This window comes from Macadamia integrifolia, chromosome 2 (genome assembly GCF_013358625.1).
Source record: "Macadamia integrifolia cultivar HAES 741 chromosome 2, SCU_Mint_v3, whole genome shotgun sequence".
Lineage (NCBI taxonomy): Eukaryota > Viridiplantae > Streptophyta > Magnoliopsida > Proteales > Proteaceae > Macadamia > Macadamia integrifolia.
In genome coordinates this window covers 37,739,884-37,756,977 of record NC_056558.1, presented here as the reverse complement: position 1 = coordinate 37,756,977, position 17,094 = coordinate 37,739,884, and the positions used below count along the sequence as shown (strand labels likewise).

The window sequence follows — 17,094 nt, the reverse complement described above, 5'->3', positions numbered from 1 at the left end:
GGGAGGGGGGGGGGTGGGGTTGGGGGTTGTGTGGGTTGGAGGGTGTAAATGAATAAGGAGTAATAAAAACAAAATGCAGTGCAAGATCGAAATCCCACTATACAGCTTCCAATTATGGTTACCCAAATATATGCTTTTCGCCAATGACATCATTTTAGTTATGGAGATCTACCTTGGAAACAAGAGGTTTTAAGATTTATTTACCAAAAGAAGACGACAGTATAGGGAGCGAATCATCTGGAGTAGTAGTATCGGCACTGGGTTGTCCGAGTTTCTTCTGGAGCTGATAAACCTATAAAGGAGATGTGACGCTAGCACTAGGGACATCAGGGAATGGAATTAGAGTAGGAATAGGAGGAACTGGTGAAGTCCACTTAGCCCTTACTGGGATGCCTGGGAAAGGAAAAGATGGGGTGCCTTAATAAAAGGACACATCAGTATTGACAAAGTTCCGTTGAGCAATTGGGTCATAGCACTTGTACCCATTTTGAGTACGTAAATAACCCAAAAAAATACATTCAGCTGACCAAGGAGATAACTTATCTAACTGACAATCCAAGTTGTGAACAAAATAGACACAACCAAAAACATGGGGAGGAACCGAAAAACTTCGCAAGTTAGGAAAAAGAACAAAAAAAAGGAGATAGATCATAAAGAATAGAGGACGACATGCGATTAATTAAATAACATGCAGTTAAAACCCCCTCACACCAGAAATTTTTTGGAACATGCATGTGCAACATAATTGCCCGTGCTACCTCTAGGAGATGCCTATTTTTAAACTCTTCCACCCCATTTTGTTGAGGGGTATAGAAGCACCTAGTTTAGTGTATCATCCCACAAGCAGCAAAAAATTTAGAAATCTCATTTTGAACATACTCTAAAGCATTATCATAACGGAAAATCCTAATTAAAATGCCAAACTGAGTTTTTAATTCATTATAGAAATTCCGAAACACAGATAAAATTCAGATTTATTTTTTAAGAGATACAACCATGTAAGACGAGAGTGGTCGTCCACAAAAGTCACAAAATATTGCAATCCAAATATGTTCTTGGCTTTATAAGGGCCCCAAACATCTCAATAAAAAAAAGAGCAACCCAGTGCGCGAGGCTCCCGCTACTGTGAGATCTGGGAGGGGCAAGTTGTACGCAACCTTACCCCTGCCTGCTTTGCAGAAGAGACTGTTTCCAAAGAAAATAAAGATGGACTAAAAGCCATAGAGCGAAACGGAAAAGAAATACGGTGATGCTTTCCCAACTCACAGGCTTCACACTCAAACTTTAACCTAGACAAGGACACATGACCTAAACGACAGTGCCATTGGAATGGAGTCACATCCCCAACGGCTGTAGCAGCAACAGAAGAAGTAGGAGTACCACAGTAAAGATAATACAAACCATTTTTTTCACGCCTTCCACCAATCATCTTCCTAGTGTGAAGATCCTGAAAAACACAGTAAGAAGGGAAGAAAGTTACTGAGCAGTTTAATGACCTAGTTAACTGACTCACTTAGAGAAGACTTAATGGAAATTGGGTAACATGTGACATAGATGACATGTTAATGAAAGTTGTAGAAGAGATTGACTTACCAATCATGTGAGCAGAGGCCCCTAAATAAATAATACAGGGGGTAAAAGCAGTGGTAAGGATAAATAATACAGGGGGTAGAAGCAGTGGTAAAGAGGGTTGATGCACCTGCATGAGCCAAGGTAGCAACAGATGTATACGCCCCATTAGATGTATTAGAGGATGCCTCAAGAGTTTGCAATCGCTTTAGTAATTGATTGAGATCATCATGTAGACTGGTAGGAGAATCTCCTGAAGGAGTCCTTGGTTTAGTATCATTAATAGACACCATGTCAGTACCATCATCTGACACTACATGATTGGCTAACTGGGTTGCCCACTCTGGCTTGCCATGTTTTTCCCAACAAGTCTACAATATGATTAGACAGATAGAAATGAAGGATGTTAGGGTTTGAGATGAGGGAAGAAGATGGAAGAGAGGAAGGAGAGAAGATGAGAGAATGAGAGAATGAGAGAATGAGAGAATGAGAGACAAGGTGGGAGCCAAAATCGTGAAATGAGCAATTGCTCATCTCACTCACATTAGACTTAAACATCGTGTAGGAATTACATATTCCTCCCTAAGGGAGGTGAAAGGTAAACAAGGAAAATAAAGAAAATTACATATAGGGACCACTTAACAATAGACAGTTCCTAATGTACCCCTAACACAAATATTCTAACACTCCCCCTCAAGCTGGTGAATAAATATCATACATTCCTAGCTTGCATAAGAGGGTACTGAACTGGTGAGGAATGAGTTCTTTAGTGAAGATGTCTGCCAATTGATCACATGTCCTCACAAAGTGTGTGCAAATATTACTAGAATCAATCTTCTCCTTGATGAAATGCCTGTCCACTTCAATATGTTTTGTTTTATCATGTTATACTGGGTTGTGAGCAATACTTATGGCTGCTTTGTTGTCACAGTAGTCTCATAGGTCCTTTAGAGTTATACCCCAACTCGAGAACCAACCGACGCAGCCAAGTGAGCTCACAAACACCATGAGCCATAGCTCCATATTCAGCCTCTACACTGGATCTAGCTACAACCGGCTGTTTCTGGCTTCTCCATGTAACCAAATTTCCACCCACAAATGTGCAATAACAAAATGTAGATCTTCTGTCGGAAATGGATCCAACCTAATCAGCATCGGAATAGCCTTCAATCCTCAAGTGATTGTTCCTGGCATACAAATGTCCTTTTCCTGGAGAGGACTTCAAGTATCTAAGGATACGGTACACAGAGTCCAAGTGCCCACTCTTGGGCACATCATAAACTGGCTCACAACTCCCACTGTATAAGAAATGTCTGGACGAGTCAGAGACAGATAAATCAGTTTCCCCACTAGCCTCTGGTATTTCCCTGCATCAACAAGGGAAGGGCCACAATCCTCTCCTAGCTTATGATTCTACTCAATAGGAGAACTTGCTGGTTTACAACCCAGCATTCCTGTTTCCTTCAACAGATCTAGAACAAATTTTATCTAGCAGACATTGATTCCCTTCATAGACCTTGACACTTCAATACCCAAGAAATATTTCAAGTGTTCTAGATCCTTGATCTCAAACTGTTTAGCCAAATAAGCTTTCATCTCCTCATTATCATCTTTAGTTACCACAATATCATCAACATACACAATCAGTGCTATGATGGTGCCCTTACCTCTCCGGGTAAATAATGTGTGATCTGCTTGACTCTAGGAGTATCCATTTTTCAGAATGACCTGTTTGAACCTCTCAAACCAAGCCTTTGGTGACTGTTTTAAACCATGAAGTGCTTTCTTTAGGAGACACCTTCCCATTTGCTACTGGAAACTTAAAGCCAGGAGGAGGCTGCATATACACTTCTTCCTCTAAATCTCCATGGAGGAAGGCATTCTTCACATCTAACTGATATAGGGGCCAGTCTCTGTTTGCTGCCACAGATAAAATAACTCTTATAGAGTTATGTTTGGACACAGGAGCAAAGGTCTCCTGATAGTCAATTCCATACACTTGACTGTACCCTTTGGCCACCAATCTTGCCTTGTACCTCTCAATAGCACCATCTAATCGGTACTTGACCGTATAGATCCATCTGGGATTCTCCCCCTGGGAAGGTCAACCAGTTTCCAGGTACAGTTCTTCTCAAGAGCCATCATTTCCTCTGACATGGCTTGTTTCCACCTAGGGTTTGAAATAGCCTCAATAACAGTTTTGGGGACAGAAGCAAAAGAAAAAGTGGCTGTAAAAGCAACACTTGTAGGAGAGACAACAACATAGGAAACAAACTGGGCTATAGGATTAGTACAAGCTCTCTTACCCTTACGAACAACAATAGAAAGATCCAACTCCAAATGAGGGGAGGAGATGTTACCTGACTGAGGAAGAGGAAGCTCATGATGTGGAGACAAGGAGGACTCTTGGCAGGTCTTCTTTATCCTTCTTGTGTACACAATAATAGGTGCCTTCTCTATACAAGGTTCATCCACAGTACCAACATCATCCACCTTTTTATTTTTACCAATATCAATAGAAAAAGGAGTAAGAAGAGGTAATGAAGTAATAAATGGGATGGCATCAGTAGCCTTTTCACTTTCATTTCCATTCTCCCCCTAAAAAGGATGTTGATGAGGTGCAAAGTAAGGGGAAGACTCAAAAAAGATACATCTTTGGAAAGGAGTCACCTGCGAGAGGAAGGGTGATAACATTTGTAGCCTTTGGTGGTGGAAGAATACCCAAGAAATAGGCATTTTAAAGCCTTGGGATCAAGTTTGGTGCAGAAGGATTTGTTAACATGCACATAACAAACACAATCAAACACCTTTAGTGGGAGAGTGAAAGCAGAAGACTTAGGAGATAAGAGTGCAATTGGGTTTTGAGACCTAAGAATTTTGGTAGGCATACGATTGATGAGGAAATCCGCAGCAACAACGGCTTCAGACCAAAAAGTTTTAGGAACATGCATACCAAATAAAAGACTTCGACCAATTTCTAACAAATGATGGTTTTTCCTCTCGGCTACCCCATTCTGTTGGGATGTATCAACACAAGCAAGCTGATGGATAATACCATTGTTAGTAAAGAAGTCTTGTCGACCACCATACATGCACTCCCCCCTTTATCAAACCAGATAATTTTGATCCTGGTTTCAAATTGGGTTAGGACCATTTGATAGAAGTTTTAAAGGCATCATTCTTATGTTTCATAAGAATGGTCCAAGTAAAACAAGAAAAATCATCCACAAAAGAAACAAAATAACGGTGGCCAAACAAGGAGGTAGTAGAACTAGGTCCCCAAACATCATAATGCACAATATGAAATGGAACAACAGATCTATTACCATGATAAGGATAAGATGAACGACAATGTTTAGCAAAACTACATGGTTCACAATGAAATACATGAGTGGAAGAAAAAGATGTAAACAAATGAAGTAACTGTTTCCTCATAACAACAAAAGATGGGTGTCACAAACACTGATGCCAAAGCATCACAGAGTTGATAGAGCTGGTATCACCACGGCCACATGCGTAGGACTATGGTGTAGTCAAAGGAAGTAACTTTGGCTCAACACGGTATAGGCCGCCCTCCTCACGTCCACTGCCAATAATCCTCTTCGTCCCCAAATCCTAAAAAAGGCAATGAGAAGGAAAAAATGTGATACAACAATTTAAGGTTTTAGTTAAAGTGCTCACAGACGATAGGTTAAAGGTAAGGTTTGGGACATGAAGAACAGAAGTAAATGAAATGGAAAAGGTAAGAGGAATACTTCCTTTACCAGAGATAGAGAAGGTCCCATCAACAACCCGGACCTTATCCTTACCAGAGCAAATGGAGTAGGAATCATAGTAATGTGACATACCAATCATGTGGTCAGTGGCACCAGAGTCGATGACCCATGACGGAGCTATGGAAGGTGCCGAGATGGTGACAAGCATAGCAGAAGCTGAGGCCTCTTGTGAGGTAGACGGGCTATCAAGCTGAGACATGAACCGACGAAACACTGCAATATCATCCCTAGAGAAGGCACTGGTATCTATCTGTACGAGACCTCTAGTATCAGTCTCTGTCATAGTAGCATGGGTTGTAGCCCCACCTCAGAGGCCACCATGTGTGCCAGTAGATCCCCCACGTACACTAGGACGACCATGAAGGACCCAACACCTCTCTCGAGTGTGGCCAGGTTTTCCACAATAGTCACACTGCCGTCTATCCCTGTCAACTCCATGGGAGGGCCCTTGACCTCGGCCGCCTCCACGCCAATCTCTGTGAGTAGTGGAGGAAAGAGCAGAGCTCTCAAGTGAAGGTGTAGAAGCCATGGCACCTCTCATGATTTCCTCATCAGAAGGTAGATACACACCTCATCAAGTGTAGGTAGGGGTGACCGGCCCAAAATCTGCATCTAGATCTGCTCATATTCTGAATTCAACCCTCTTAAAAGTATCAGAACACATTATTTTTCAAAAGAGCTATAGACCTTAGCTTCATCATCAGGATTGGTCAAATGAAGATCTCGATAATAGTTATACTCCTCCCAGAGTCCTACAACAGTATTATAGTATTCAGAAATAGACATAGTCCCTTGCTTCATGGAGAGTGCCTGCTGCAGAAGCTGGTAAACCTTCACAGTCACCTACCCTATTATAGGTCCTATAGACACTATCTCAAATATCCTTCGCAGTTTCCTTCCTTATAAATCTCCTACCTATCTCAGGTTTTATGGAGAAAAGAAGCCAAGTCATAACAGTAGAGATTGCAGTTTTCCATTTCTAGATCCGGGGTCTACAACAGCGAGAGCCTTGATAGACTCAGTAATATATCCTAGCTTCCCTTTACTTCGCAGAGATAGCTTCACAGAATGTGACCAATCCAAGTAGGTGGTGCTATCTAACTTCATAAGGGAAATTTGGGTGTTAGGATTGTCGAAGACAATCGAACTGGGGTTGGTACTACTTGACCCACCCGAAGTAGCTTCTAGAGGTTCCGTGAGATCAGACATAATGCAAGAATGCCCTTAAAAAAAACACTCCAAGGGGAAATCCAAGACAAGGGGAAGCACCAGCCCCAAAGAAAAAAACCTTCTTCTCAGAACTCAACAAAAAAGTAAGCCAGTAAGCCACAGAGACTTGATGCAAAGCCAATAAAACACCATTTCAACCATGGAGCTTCATCCAACAACCACACATAAGCATTATAAGAGAGAAAAATTCAAGCAAACACACCCCATACATAGTCTACCATCCATTTCAGACCATATATTCTGAAAAAACAGAGTCTAGCGGTACCTGGCAGCAAGTAAAAAATGGAGTAGTGCTCCAACAGCACCCAACGACAGGAAGCAAGGCTTTGGGAGTCAAAGATAGACCACTGGGCAATTCCTTTGAGCAAGTCCAACCTTCCAAAGCAGACTGGATGAGAGAGAAAGAAGTGGTTGAACCAGGGAGGGGTGGCAATGCTGTTCTGGTCTTCTTCTCTCTGTGTGAGCTCCAATCTGTGTTTGCTGCCTTCAAAACTCTCTCCAAGTGTCTTCAACTGGTTTTCACAGCTTCATTAGGCTTTCTTGTATACTCTTTTACATAGTATAGCCTTTAATGGACCCTTCTTTCTTTTAGGGTTCCATTAGAGACCTAAAGAATGGAGCAAGAAGAAATAGTCTACTCTCAAACCTTTGTAGAGCTCTGATACCATGTTAGAAATGAAGGATGTTAGGGTTTGAGATGAGGGAAGAAGATGGAAGAGAGAAAGGAAGAAAAGGAGAGAAGATGAGAGAATGAGAGACACGGTGGGAGCCAAAATCGTGAAATGAGCAATTGCTCATCTCACTCACATTAGACTTAAAACATTGTTTAGGAATTACATATTCCTCCCTAAGGGAGGTGAAGGGTAAATAAGGAAAAATAAAGAACATTACATATAGGGACCACTTAACAATAGACAGTTCCTAATGTACCCCTAACACAAATATTCTAATATAGACTTGCCACAATAAGAGCACTGGTGAGAAGAACAATCAGATTGCTGTCCGCGATCAGATTGTTGTCCACTAGAACCTCAACCACCAAACAATACGACCTCGCCACGTACACGATTACCAAGAAAGGCAGAATTGACTTTAATAGACTGATCAGATTTTGTAGAAGGTGTAATACGCTGAAGTCTGGAGTAAGTATCATACAATGTAGGGACAGTTTCTCCAGCAAGTAAGTGGCTCTTCACTGCCTTCAAGTCATTATTCAAGCCAACCAGAAATTTTGGAAACAAAAAATTCATTGTGTTGAGCTTTTAGCTTGTCAATGTCTGTAGTCAGAGGCTGAAAAACATTAAGTTCTTCAGCCATTCCCCTGCAAGCACTATTGTATTCTGGTAGAGACTTGTCAGATTCACAAAATTGGAAAAGCTTATCATAGAGATCATAGATATGAGTCATTCTACTCCTGCGAATATGTTTCCTTCAGATCATCCCACACACCTTTCGCAGTAGTGTGGAACATGACATTGGCAGCGACATCTGGTTCCATACTAAACCACAACGAGATCAATATTAATGCAATATCCTTCATCCAGTCATTATATCCCCTATCAGATGACGCATGAGGAGCAGAGGTGGTAAATTGAAGTTTATCTTTGGCCATAAGATAAACCCTCACAAACTGAGCACAAAGTAGGTAACTTGAACTTCCTTTGAGCTTGATAGATGTAATCTGGACATTCATATTGTCCGAAGAAGATGTAGCAGAAGAAGAGGTAGTACTTTTGGTCACAGCCATGAGGAACCTAAAAATGGATAACTTTGGGGTTTTGATGTTTGAAGAAAAAATCGAATCACCTGTGTGCATATCTCTGTAGCACCATAGAATCGGGGATCCTAGTATAAACCAACAATATCCAGGCCTGATCCAACTATCGACATCATCAAATCAATCACTAGAACCATAGGGACAAAAATCGATGAACCAGGAAAAAACCTATTAATAATTGATTTTGGGCAAAAGGATGGAGACATAATCCAAGGTCTTCAATATTTAGTTCAGCAACATAATATCGTAATCCAAATGGGTACCAAGCACTCCATCAATGAATCAAGAAGTGATTTAATCCATAGCACTCCATCAAGAAAGAAAGAAAAGAAGAAGAGAGATGAAAGGAGAGAGGCGAGAGTCATAGTAGTCTCAAAGAGTAGGAAGCTAACCTGTGGCTCAGACCAGAATTTTCTGTCGCAGGTCTTTCCCTCTATTTTATATATTACTTCAATAATATAATTGACCAAGGATAGGAATACCCTATACCTTCCGCACTACACTAGCACTATCGACTAGATCAAAATACCCCTGAAACTCAACAAGGAGAAAAAAAGATGCCACGTCCTAGGGTAGATTTCGAGAAATAGAGAATGTGCAGCACAACTTCCATATACGTCGAGTAGGGATAATGCATGTACTGACTAACCAGGCTAACGGCATAAGCTATGTAGGGCATGTATGAGAAAGATGGATTAAGCACCCAACAAATCTCTGATATCACCCCTTGTCCATAGAATCACCTTCCTAGCTAATTAGGTGATCGTTAGCTTCAATAGGAGTATCAATCGGCTTGCACCCCAACATACTTGTCTCAGAAAGAAGGTCACGCATATACTTTCGTTGAGACAAGTAGATTCCACGAGAAGACCTGTAAACTTCAATGCCAAGGAAGTAATGAAGCTATCCTAGATCAATGATCTCAAATTCCTCACGCAAGTATTTCTTAAGACGATAAATCTCTGCAAAATAATCTTATGGGAGCAATCTTTCCACAAGATCTCTTGATGAATAAGGTGTGGTTGGTATTGCTTTGTGAGTAGCCTGTCTCAATTATAGCCTTATGAAAATGCCCGAACAAAGCACAAGGGCATTATTTCGGCCCATATAATACAAGGCTTCAGCTTGCACACCTTTCCTTGGATTTTATAGCAAATCCAAGAGGAATGTCCATATACACTTCCTCCTTAAGTTCCCTATGAAGGAAAGCATTCTTCACGTCCAATTGTTAACAGCATATGATGAAGTAACATGGATTGTGTTCATCTTAGCAATTGGAGCAAACGTCTCCTAGTAGTCGATCCCATAAGTTTACGTAAAGCCCTTGGCAACAACTCTGGCCTTGTAGTAATCCATTGTACCATCAACCCTCTTTTTAATTGTGAAGACCAACTTACAATCAATTGTCTTCCTCTGTGAGGAAAGACACACTACTCCACTCGATCACATTGTCATTCTTCTTTAGAGCCTGCATCTCCTCAACCATATGTCTCCACCAACCCCAAACCTTAACCTCTATTGTCTCCATCCTCTTCATTGTAGTGAATCTGACTTCAAGGGGTCCTCTAATGAGTCCCGTATTTCAATAGAGAATTCTCTCTTCGTCGTTGCAATGAATTGCTAGGAAATGCTACAACCGCAAATTTAGGAAGTGGAGAAACAAATGTTTGGTTCATTCGTTGCAAAGATGGAAACACTTGGAGGAGTGGAAGAAAGGAATTGCGAAAGTTCAATCATAAAGGACAAACAAGAACTCGATTTTCAGCAGGAAGAGGGAAGATGAAAGTTCAGTTGTGAAGGACAGAGATGAGAACTCATTTTTTGGTAGGAACAGAAATGCGAAAGTTCAATTGCCAACGACGAAGACGAGAACTTAATTTTCGGCTAGGCAGATAAGCGTAAAATTTTCCAAGGCCTTTATGGTAAAAGCATGGATTTTAGAAAAATTTTAATTGATAAAAATTTTCCAAGTTGCAAAACAAACGATGGAAAATCTCATTTTATAGTAAAATTTATTTTACTGACTCTTTTACATCAAAACAAACGGAGCCTAAGTAAAATTTTAATGTAAAATACCGGTTGAAACATTTTCCACTGTTTGTTTCTTAGGAAGTAAAATACGATGAAATTTTTTTTCAAATATGATTGCTTATGTTATAACCTTCTATTCACGCTACAACTATTGGTTGAGCTATTTTATCAAACACCCAATGTGCAAAGAATGTGATTCAAGCTTAACCCCATCAACTACCTCAATGCTTTCCGCCTCTGAGCTTCAGTGCAACCAGTTGCAACGAGCAAGTAAAGTATGTGATTCAAGCTTAACTCAACTTCGACCTAAAAAACCTTAGCTTTAGAGAAAACCAAAGGGCGCCGCTGTAGCCTGACCAATAGGCTGGGCTGCTCGCCACCTCTCCTCCTCTCTTCCTCTCCCTTCGCCTTCTCCCCTCTTGTCTATTCTCTTCTCCCTCCCTCCCCTCCTTAGCTCTTCTTCCCCTACCTCTGCATCTACATCCCGCCTTCCCCTCTCCCTTCTTCGTCTTCTTCTTACACCCTCTCTATTCTTCCTCCTCTCTCACTCTTCCTTCACCTTCTCCCCCCTGCACTCTCTTCTCTTCTCATCTTCTCCCTCCCTCCCTCCTCTCCTCTTCTTCCCCTTCCGTTATATCTCCCCTTCTCCCATCTTCCTTTTCTTCTTCTCTCACCCTCTCCTTCCTCCTCTCCCTTTCCCTTCTTCTCCCGCGCTTGCTAGCTTTGGGTAACTCGATTGGTGTTGACGTTGTTGCAACCACTCGGCTCGTCTTCCTGTCAGCTGCCTGCCTTGCTTGGCCAGTAGATGACTTGGTGCTGGCCCCTTCCGGGCTCGCTACTTCTCGGTCGCCGTCCCACTAGGCTTGTTGCCCTTTGGACACCTCTCTCGTCAAGCCTGGTGTCCACCCTTCTGGTTGGCCATCAAGCTCGTTTGGTATGTCCATTGGCTCGTTTACTCCTTCGGTTCTGCCTCCCAGTCGGCTGCCCGCCATGCCTGTAGCCCTTTTAGACACCATTCTCGTCAGGCCTATTGTCCTATTGGTCGTCTCCCCTTCCAGATGCCGGGCTCGTTGGGTCTGTCCGCCTGCTCGTAGAATCGGCCTCCACCCTGGTTGTCTGCCTGCCTCGGTGAGCCTGTTGGCCGTTGGGAACCTGCCTTTTGGTTTAGTGGTTAGCCTCTCCGACACCAGCCCACTGGGCCGTTCCCGGTTGGCAGCCACTCTGTCGTTGCCTTTAGAAAGGCCGGCACCCTTGCTCCTTGGAGACCCATCCACTTGGCCAGCTGACAGCTTGGCCGTGGCCCTCCGTAAGGCCAGCACACTACTCCATAATGGCTGCTCTTCTCTAGCAGTGCTCCTTCGTGTTGGTGGCTAGAAAATGTTGTGTTGAAATGTTAAGGTTAGGGATTGTGGTTCACTTCTCAGTTCAGACCATTTTACCCTCCTCTGGTTGGGCATACGGGCTGGTCAGTAGGAGTTCTTTGAGGCCATGATTGGTGCCCTTATGGGCTTTTGTATCCGTTTTGGGATTTTAAATCCCCTTATGGAGCTATATTTTCCCCCCCTTCTTTTAATGCATTTTACCATTCACCAAAAAAAAAAAAAAATCTTCGACCTAAAATTTTGCGCCTTCATTATCCGAAGAATCACCGATAATTGAATTTCCTTAGACGGAGGCTCGATTTGATGAGGAAGAATTGGCTGAGACACTACTAATAGAAGAAAATACGTTGCAGTTTGAATCTATACTACCAAAGAGAAAGGAAACATAGCTTGAACCCCGATATGTTGCTGAATTTCTACCTTGGAAGAAGCGTCTGATATGAAATAAGAAGAAACTAAGAGTCCATTCCAAGAAAAGGCTTTGTGAGAACAAAGAACACACCATGGATAGTTGCAGAAATCAGATCCGTTAGAAAACAGAGTATCCCATATCCCGCATAAAAAGCCTGCAATAACTCTATGATGATGGGAGGAATTCACTGAACATAAAACATTTAGATCTGCTCTAGATCCTTTACTGCAAATATCCTCTTATCAGAAAGAACAGAGCAACTCTCTCCAACTTCGTCTTCCTTCTTGTCTTCGCAAATGCAGGTTTCATGTTCACTCTGCTCACAACCTTGCAACCTGCAAGTTCCCAGTTCACTCAGCAATCAACCCCTACCTTGCATCACGCCCTTAATGCACACCTGAAACCCCCTGAACCATCGTCACCTGCAACTCGTCCTGAACCACAATCGCCTGACCATTGATCTCTGCTCACGAATCTACCTCAACCACGTCCACCAGATCTAGCATCTCCATTGCAACCTTCAAAGCAGAAAACACCGAGAACCCCCACAGCAAACCCATCGCCTCTTGCATTGGGGAAGAAAGTTTCTCGTTGTTATTTCTTTCGATTTTATCGAGCGAAGGATGTAACATTTTACACACCACTTTCTGGCCATTTCAAATGTAAAATATGTCTTGGTGTTTTCTGGTAAACGCAGAGGTCTAGGTAAAATTTTCAAATGATAGAACATTGGAAAATCCAATTTTACCGTAAAAATGGTCTTACTGCCTATTTTACGCCGAAACAAACAGAGCCCTAGGAAAACTAGGTTTCAACTGTTAGCAAAGTCTTCTTAGCTCTCTTACGATCATTATTCCTGCAACATGGAAGGTATTGATATCCAGTTATCCACAACAGTAGGTAAGGGGGAGAGAGAGATATAGGTACCAAAGAGCAGCCTCTCCTAGAGATTCTGGCAATTCAGCTAGTCCTATTGAAACCTACATTGAGCAAACAAGTTAAAGCCATAACATCCATAACTACAAAGATAAATAAGGAAATCATCTCTTTCTCAGGGAAGTCTTGTTGTGACACGATTGGTAAATTAGCTTTCGGTGCAGCCATCTCCCACATTTAGTTTGAGCACAACCTTCGTCAATGGACTTCTAAATCGAGGACTCTCTCTCAGATTCAGAACTCCATCCTCTTTGAAGTTAAAGCCAAAACCTCAGGCTCTCCAGGTCGTTGCATAGAATCTCCCAGAAATTGGAATATTGTAAATTCTTGGGATCTTCCTACTACTCTTTTACATGCTCAAGCCCCTTCACCCCCGTTGTAAGGCTGAGCTTGCTTCTTTTTCTTTTTTTCTCTCTTCGGTAATGAATTCCTTGTTCACCCAACCAAAAAAAAGAAAAAAGAGAGGAAACCATATACCTATGTTTCTACTCAATAACAGTCCAAGACATCATTGAAACAATTTGACCAAAACAAAAAAGAAGTTACAATAAAAGAAGAGAATGTACCTTGGTTGAAACCTAATAGATAAGAATTGCTTAAAAAGCTCTCTCTCCAATTCCTCGGGAGAAAAATCAGTTGGTTTGGGGATACATGTGCCTTTTGCTGAGTGAGTCCCTTCCCAAGGTTCACTTGGTTTGAAATAGCGTAGTAGCTGGACAAAATACAATAATGTGAGTGTTGCATGAATCCAAGTTATGTTATGGCTAAAAGAAACAACCACCAAGTCTAGCATAGTGTACAAACAAGGATTGCATTGGTGCCAGGACATGCGATGTTGAAGAGGAAGCTATGGTAAATAAAGAATAAACTATGTTCTACAAACATTCGGAGGTGTAGGTGTAAATAATCCCTAGACACAGGCTTGTGGGTTGCATTTAACACGCAAATATGGAAATTTCCCTATATGCCATAACACATGGTCTCCTAAGAAACATTTACGACATTTGGGAATAATGATAAAAAAATCGATACAATGCCCACATTGATTCACTTGCCAATTAGAATTTCTAGGGATTGGCATTGCAATACCATGTTTCCTAGCTGCATATGGCCAATTGTTTCATGTAACGCACAATCCATTCCATATCGACGTAGTCAATTTGGTTTGTTATCTTTTTCCCAGGTGATGGTGAAAAAGGAATGGATGAGTACCATAGTTGTCAAGGTGTTGCCAACTGCCAAGGCGGGCGCACCTAGGCATCCAGGCGCCCCCTTCAGTCCAAGGTGATGGCATGCGTTACATGATGCAAGAAAGGGACCACCTTGGATGCTTAGCATTACTTTGGATGCCTAGGCGCCTCGTGGCATTGTGACAGCAAGCCTTATAATCTTTGTGAGACACAATTGTTGAGCTAGTTGATCTCAGAGAAGTATTCTAACAGGGACATATTGGAAACATATAAGCCAAGTGAAGGGGGATGAAATACCCACTTGCTTTTTTTTAACCCTTTTTTTGTATATACATAGATTTATTCACACCGTAACAGAATATATAATCAAACAAATACCCAAATTTCAACGAAAAATCAAGTATAGTCTTAACATATTAATCCACTTTATAGAAATCACTGATCAACTAGTCAAAGCAAGAGGCAGAAAATACAGAGCTAGGTGTAAAGCCATTAATTAGAAATTTATCTATCAATAACATGGATAAACAAATTCATTGGTTTTGGGCATACTGTAAGACACACACATTTAGGGGTGGGAGGTATATACGAAGAACCATATGCAGAAAGCAGAAAAGAGTCTTTCACATGGTGCATTGTTGAAACCTATCGTTTTGGGCATCCTATCTAGTTGCTTGTTTATGTAGGGGACGTTGGTAAGGCTAATTGAATGGTGGGTACCCAAGATATTATGTATGCAACTGAACATTATCTTCCTCCTATACATGTGCACCAATGTGAGACAAGAAGACTGTTGGGAAGATTGTTAATGAGACAACCCAAAATCGTCCATCTCTCCCAAAGATCACAAGAATCCAAATTTTGCACATTTGCTTTCTATCACCCAATACTTGTTCACTGTGCTTCTCAGAACTTAAATCTTCAATTTTACTAAAAAACAGAAGAAACAAGCTAGTAATATGCCTTAGACCTTCAATAATGAGATTTACAAGAATGTGATTAGTTGATAAGCATTAGATAATAATGGAGACGATCATAACAATAACAATAACAATATAACAATGATGATGACGATACTCCTGATAAAAATAACAATAAATATAGAAATAACAAATGGAGTATTTAAACAAGCATAGACCATGAAATGTTTCACGTAGCAATGAGAAACACATGAAACAAAACTGAATAACTAATGATATGTTCAAAGCAACGTAAGTAATCACTATGAGAACCACATTCAGGAGTTAACAACAGAAATTTAGGATTAAAGTATAAATCTTTGGATAATCAATGCCAACCTCAGGGTTTCTTGACACCCAATACATGTCACCATCAAAATCACCACTTGCCATTTCATCTGCCAGGGACCTTGGTCCTTTGATAGAAAAGAAAATACCATATTTGGAATTCCCAACTATGTTTTCCAACTCCTTAACATAAGTGGCAGTTAAGACATGTATATCTCCTAAGTGGAGGCCAGGGTGCCTGTAAACCAATACCTTCCCCGAAATTTGCCCACTGTCACTGCATGTTTTAAGAAAATAAAGCATGTAAAAATTACAACAACAAACTAAGCCTTATCAAAACTTAATGAGGTCGGCCACATGGATCCAAACATCAAAAGTAAGGAAAACTAGATTATAAAACAGAGAAAAGAGGGGGGAGGGGGGAGAAAAGACACAGAGAAAGATATGAGAAATGAACAATGGAACATGACAAATGAAAGATGAAGAATGCAATATGAAAAGTGAGAGGTGAAAGATGGGAGTAAGAGGGAAGCGGTACAACCCATCAAGTCAGGAGAATCTCAGCTAAATGGGGTCGGCCACATGGATCCTAGGAAATTAGCTACTTAAAATTATCTCATTCTTAGAAAATTTCAATCAAAATTGCAGTAACATTCTCTATCATACCATATTAAACAAGTAATTAGTGTTGACAAGCTTGTTAGATCTTAAATTAAAAAAAGATCATACTGGTAAAATTTGAGGCTTGTTCTCAAGCCAATGTTTCTGTGTCAGGACTCAGTTCAGTGCCTACCATGGGCAAGAAAAATGATAAATTTATAGTAGAATAAGTGAAAATTATCTTCAAGACCGAAAACCATGGAAGTTTATTGATCCGATTATCTCAACTAATTGAAACACAAGTAAATATAAAAAGCAGTCCATCTGACATAGAATGGTTTCAAAAAAGACCAATGAATTGGCCAGCAGGTTTCTTCAAGGGAACCCATTGGTTCCATTAATACTCCTCATAATTAGGGTTAGACCACAGAGACCAAACGAAAGAAATTAAGATTTCATAGGGATTCTCAAAGTGGAAAAAGACAAGTTTGAAAACTAGGAACCAGATCAAGGGGTCCAACTTGAGAAGCTCTCATCAAACAAGATGGTCAGGTCATGAATGATATGAAGCAAAAAAATAAACTTTAGAATTTCAATTGCACAGAGTATAAATTGTAGAAACGCAACCCTAAAACGATGCAGAAGATAATGGAAAAACAGAACAAACAATGCACACAGATTTTATGAGGATCGGCAAGGTTGACTACATCCCCGGTGAGATTTTACGAGCGGGACCGCCGTCCTGCCTGTCTAGGTGCTGCACCAGTACTCCCTGGATTAAACTGTGACGGAATACAAGACATCATACACCAACATAAATTTGGTTGACGGGTTCCTTCACAATATTTCAGGCTTAAAGTCTTGTCTAGCATCAACTTTGAGCATAATCAATTAAGGATTATTAGTCTACACACGCCCCCAAACCCACCCCCCCCCACCAAAAA

The 17,094-nt window shown here is 41.1% G+C and overlaps 1 protein-coding gene across 1 annotated transcript in view; it reads right to left on the bottom strand.

The window, feature by feature from the left end:
* LOC122065445 (probable RNA-dependent RNA polymerase 5) overlaps nucleotides 1-17,094 on the bottom strand; it is a 32,173-nt gene that overhangs the window by 11,898 nt on the left and 3,181 nt on the right. The window contains exons 4-5 of the mRNA XM_042629266.1: nucleotides 15,602-15,827; nucleotides 13,680-13,825 (exon numbers count right to left, since the gene is read on the bottom strand). Coding sequence (XP_042485200.1) covers nucleotides 13,680-13,825; nucleotides 15,602-15,827 — 372 coding nt within the window. The remainder of the gene's footprint in view (nucleotides 1-13,679; nucleotides 13,826-15,601; nucleotides 15,828-17,094) is intronic.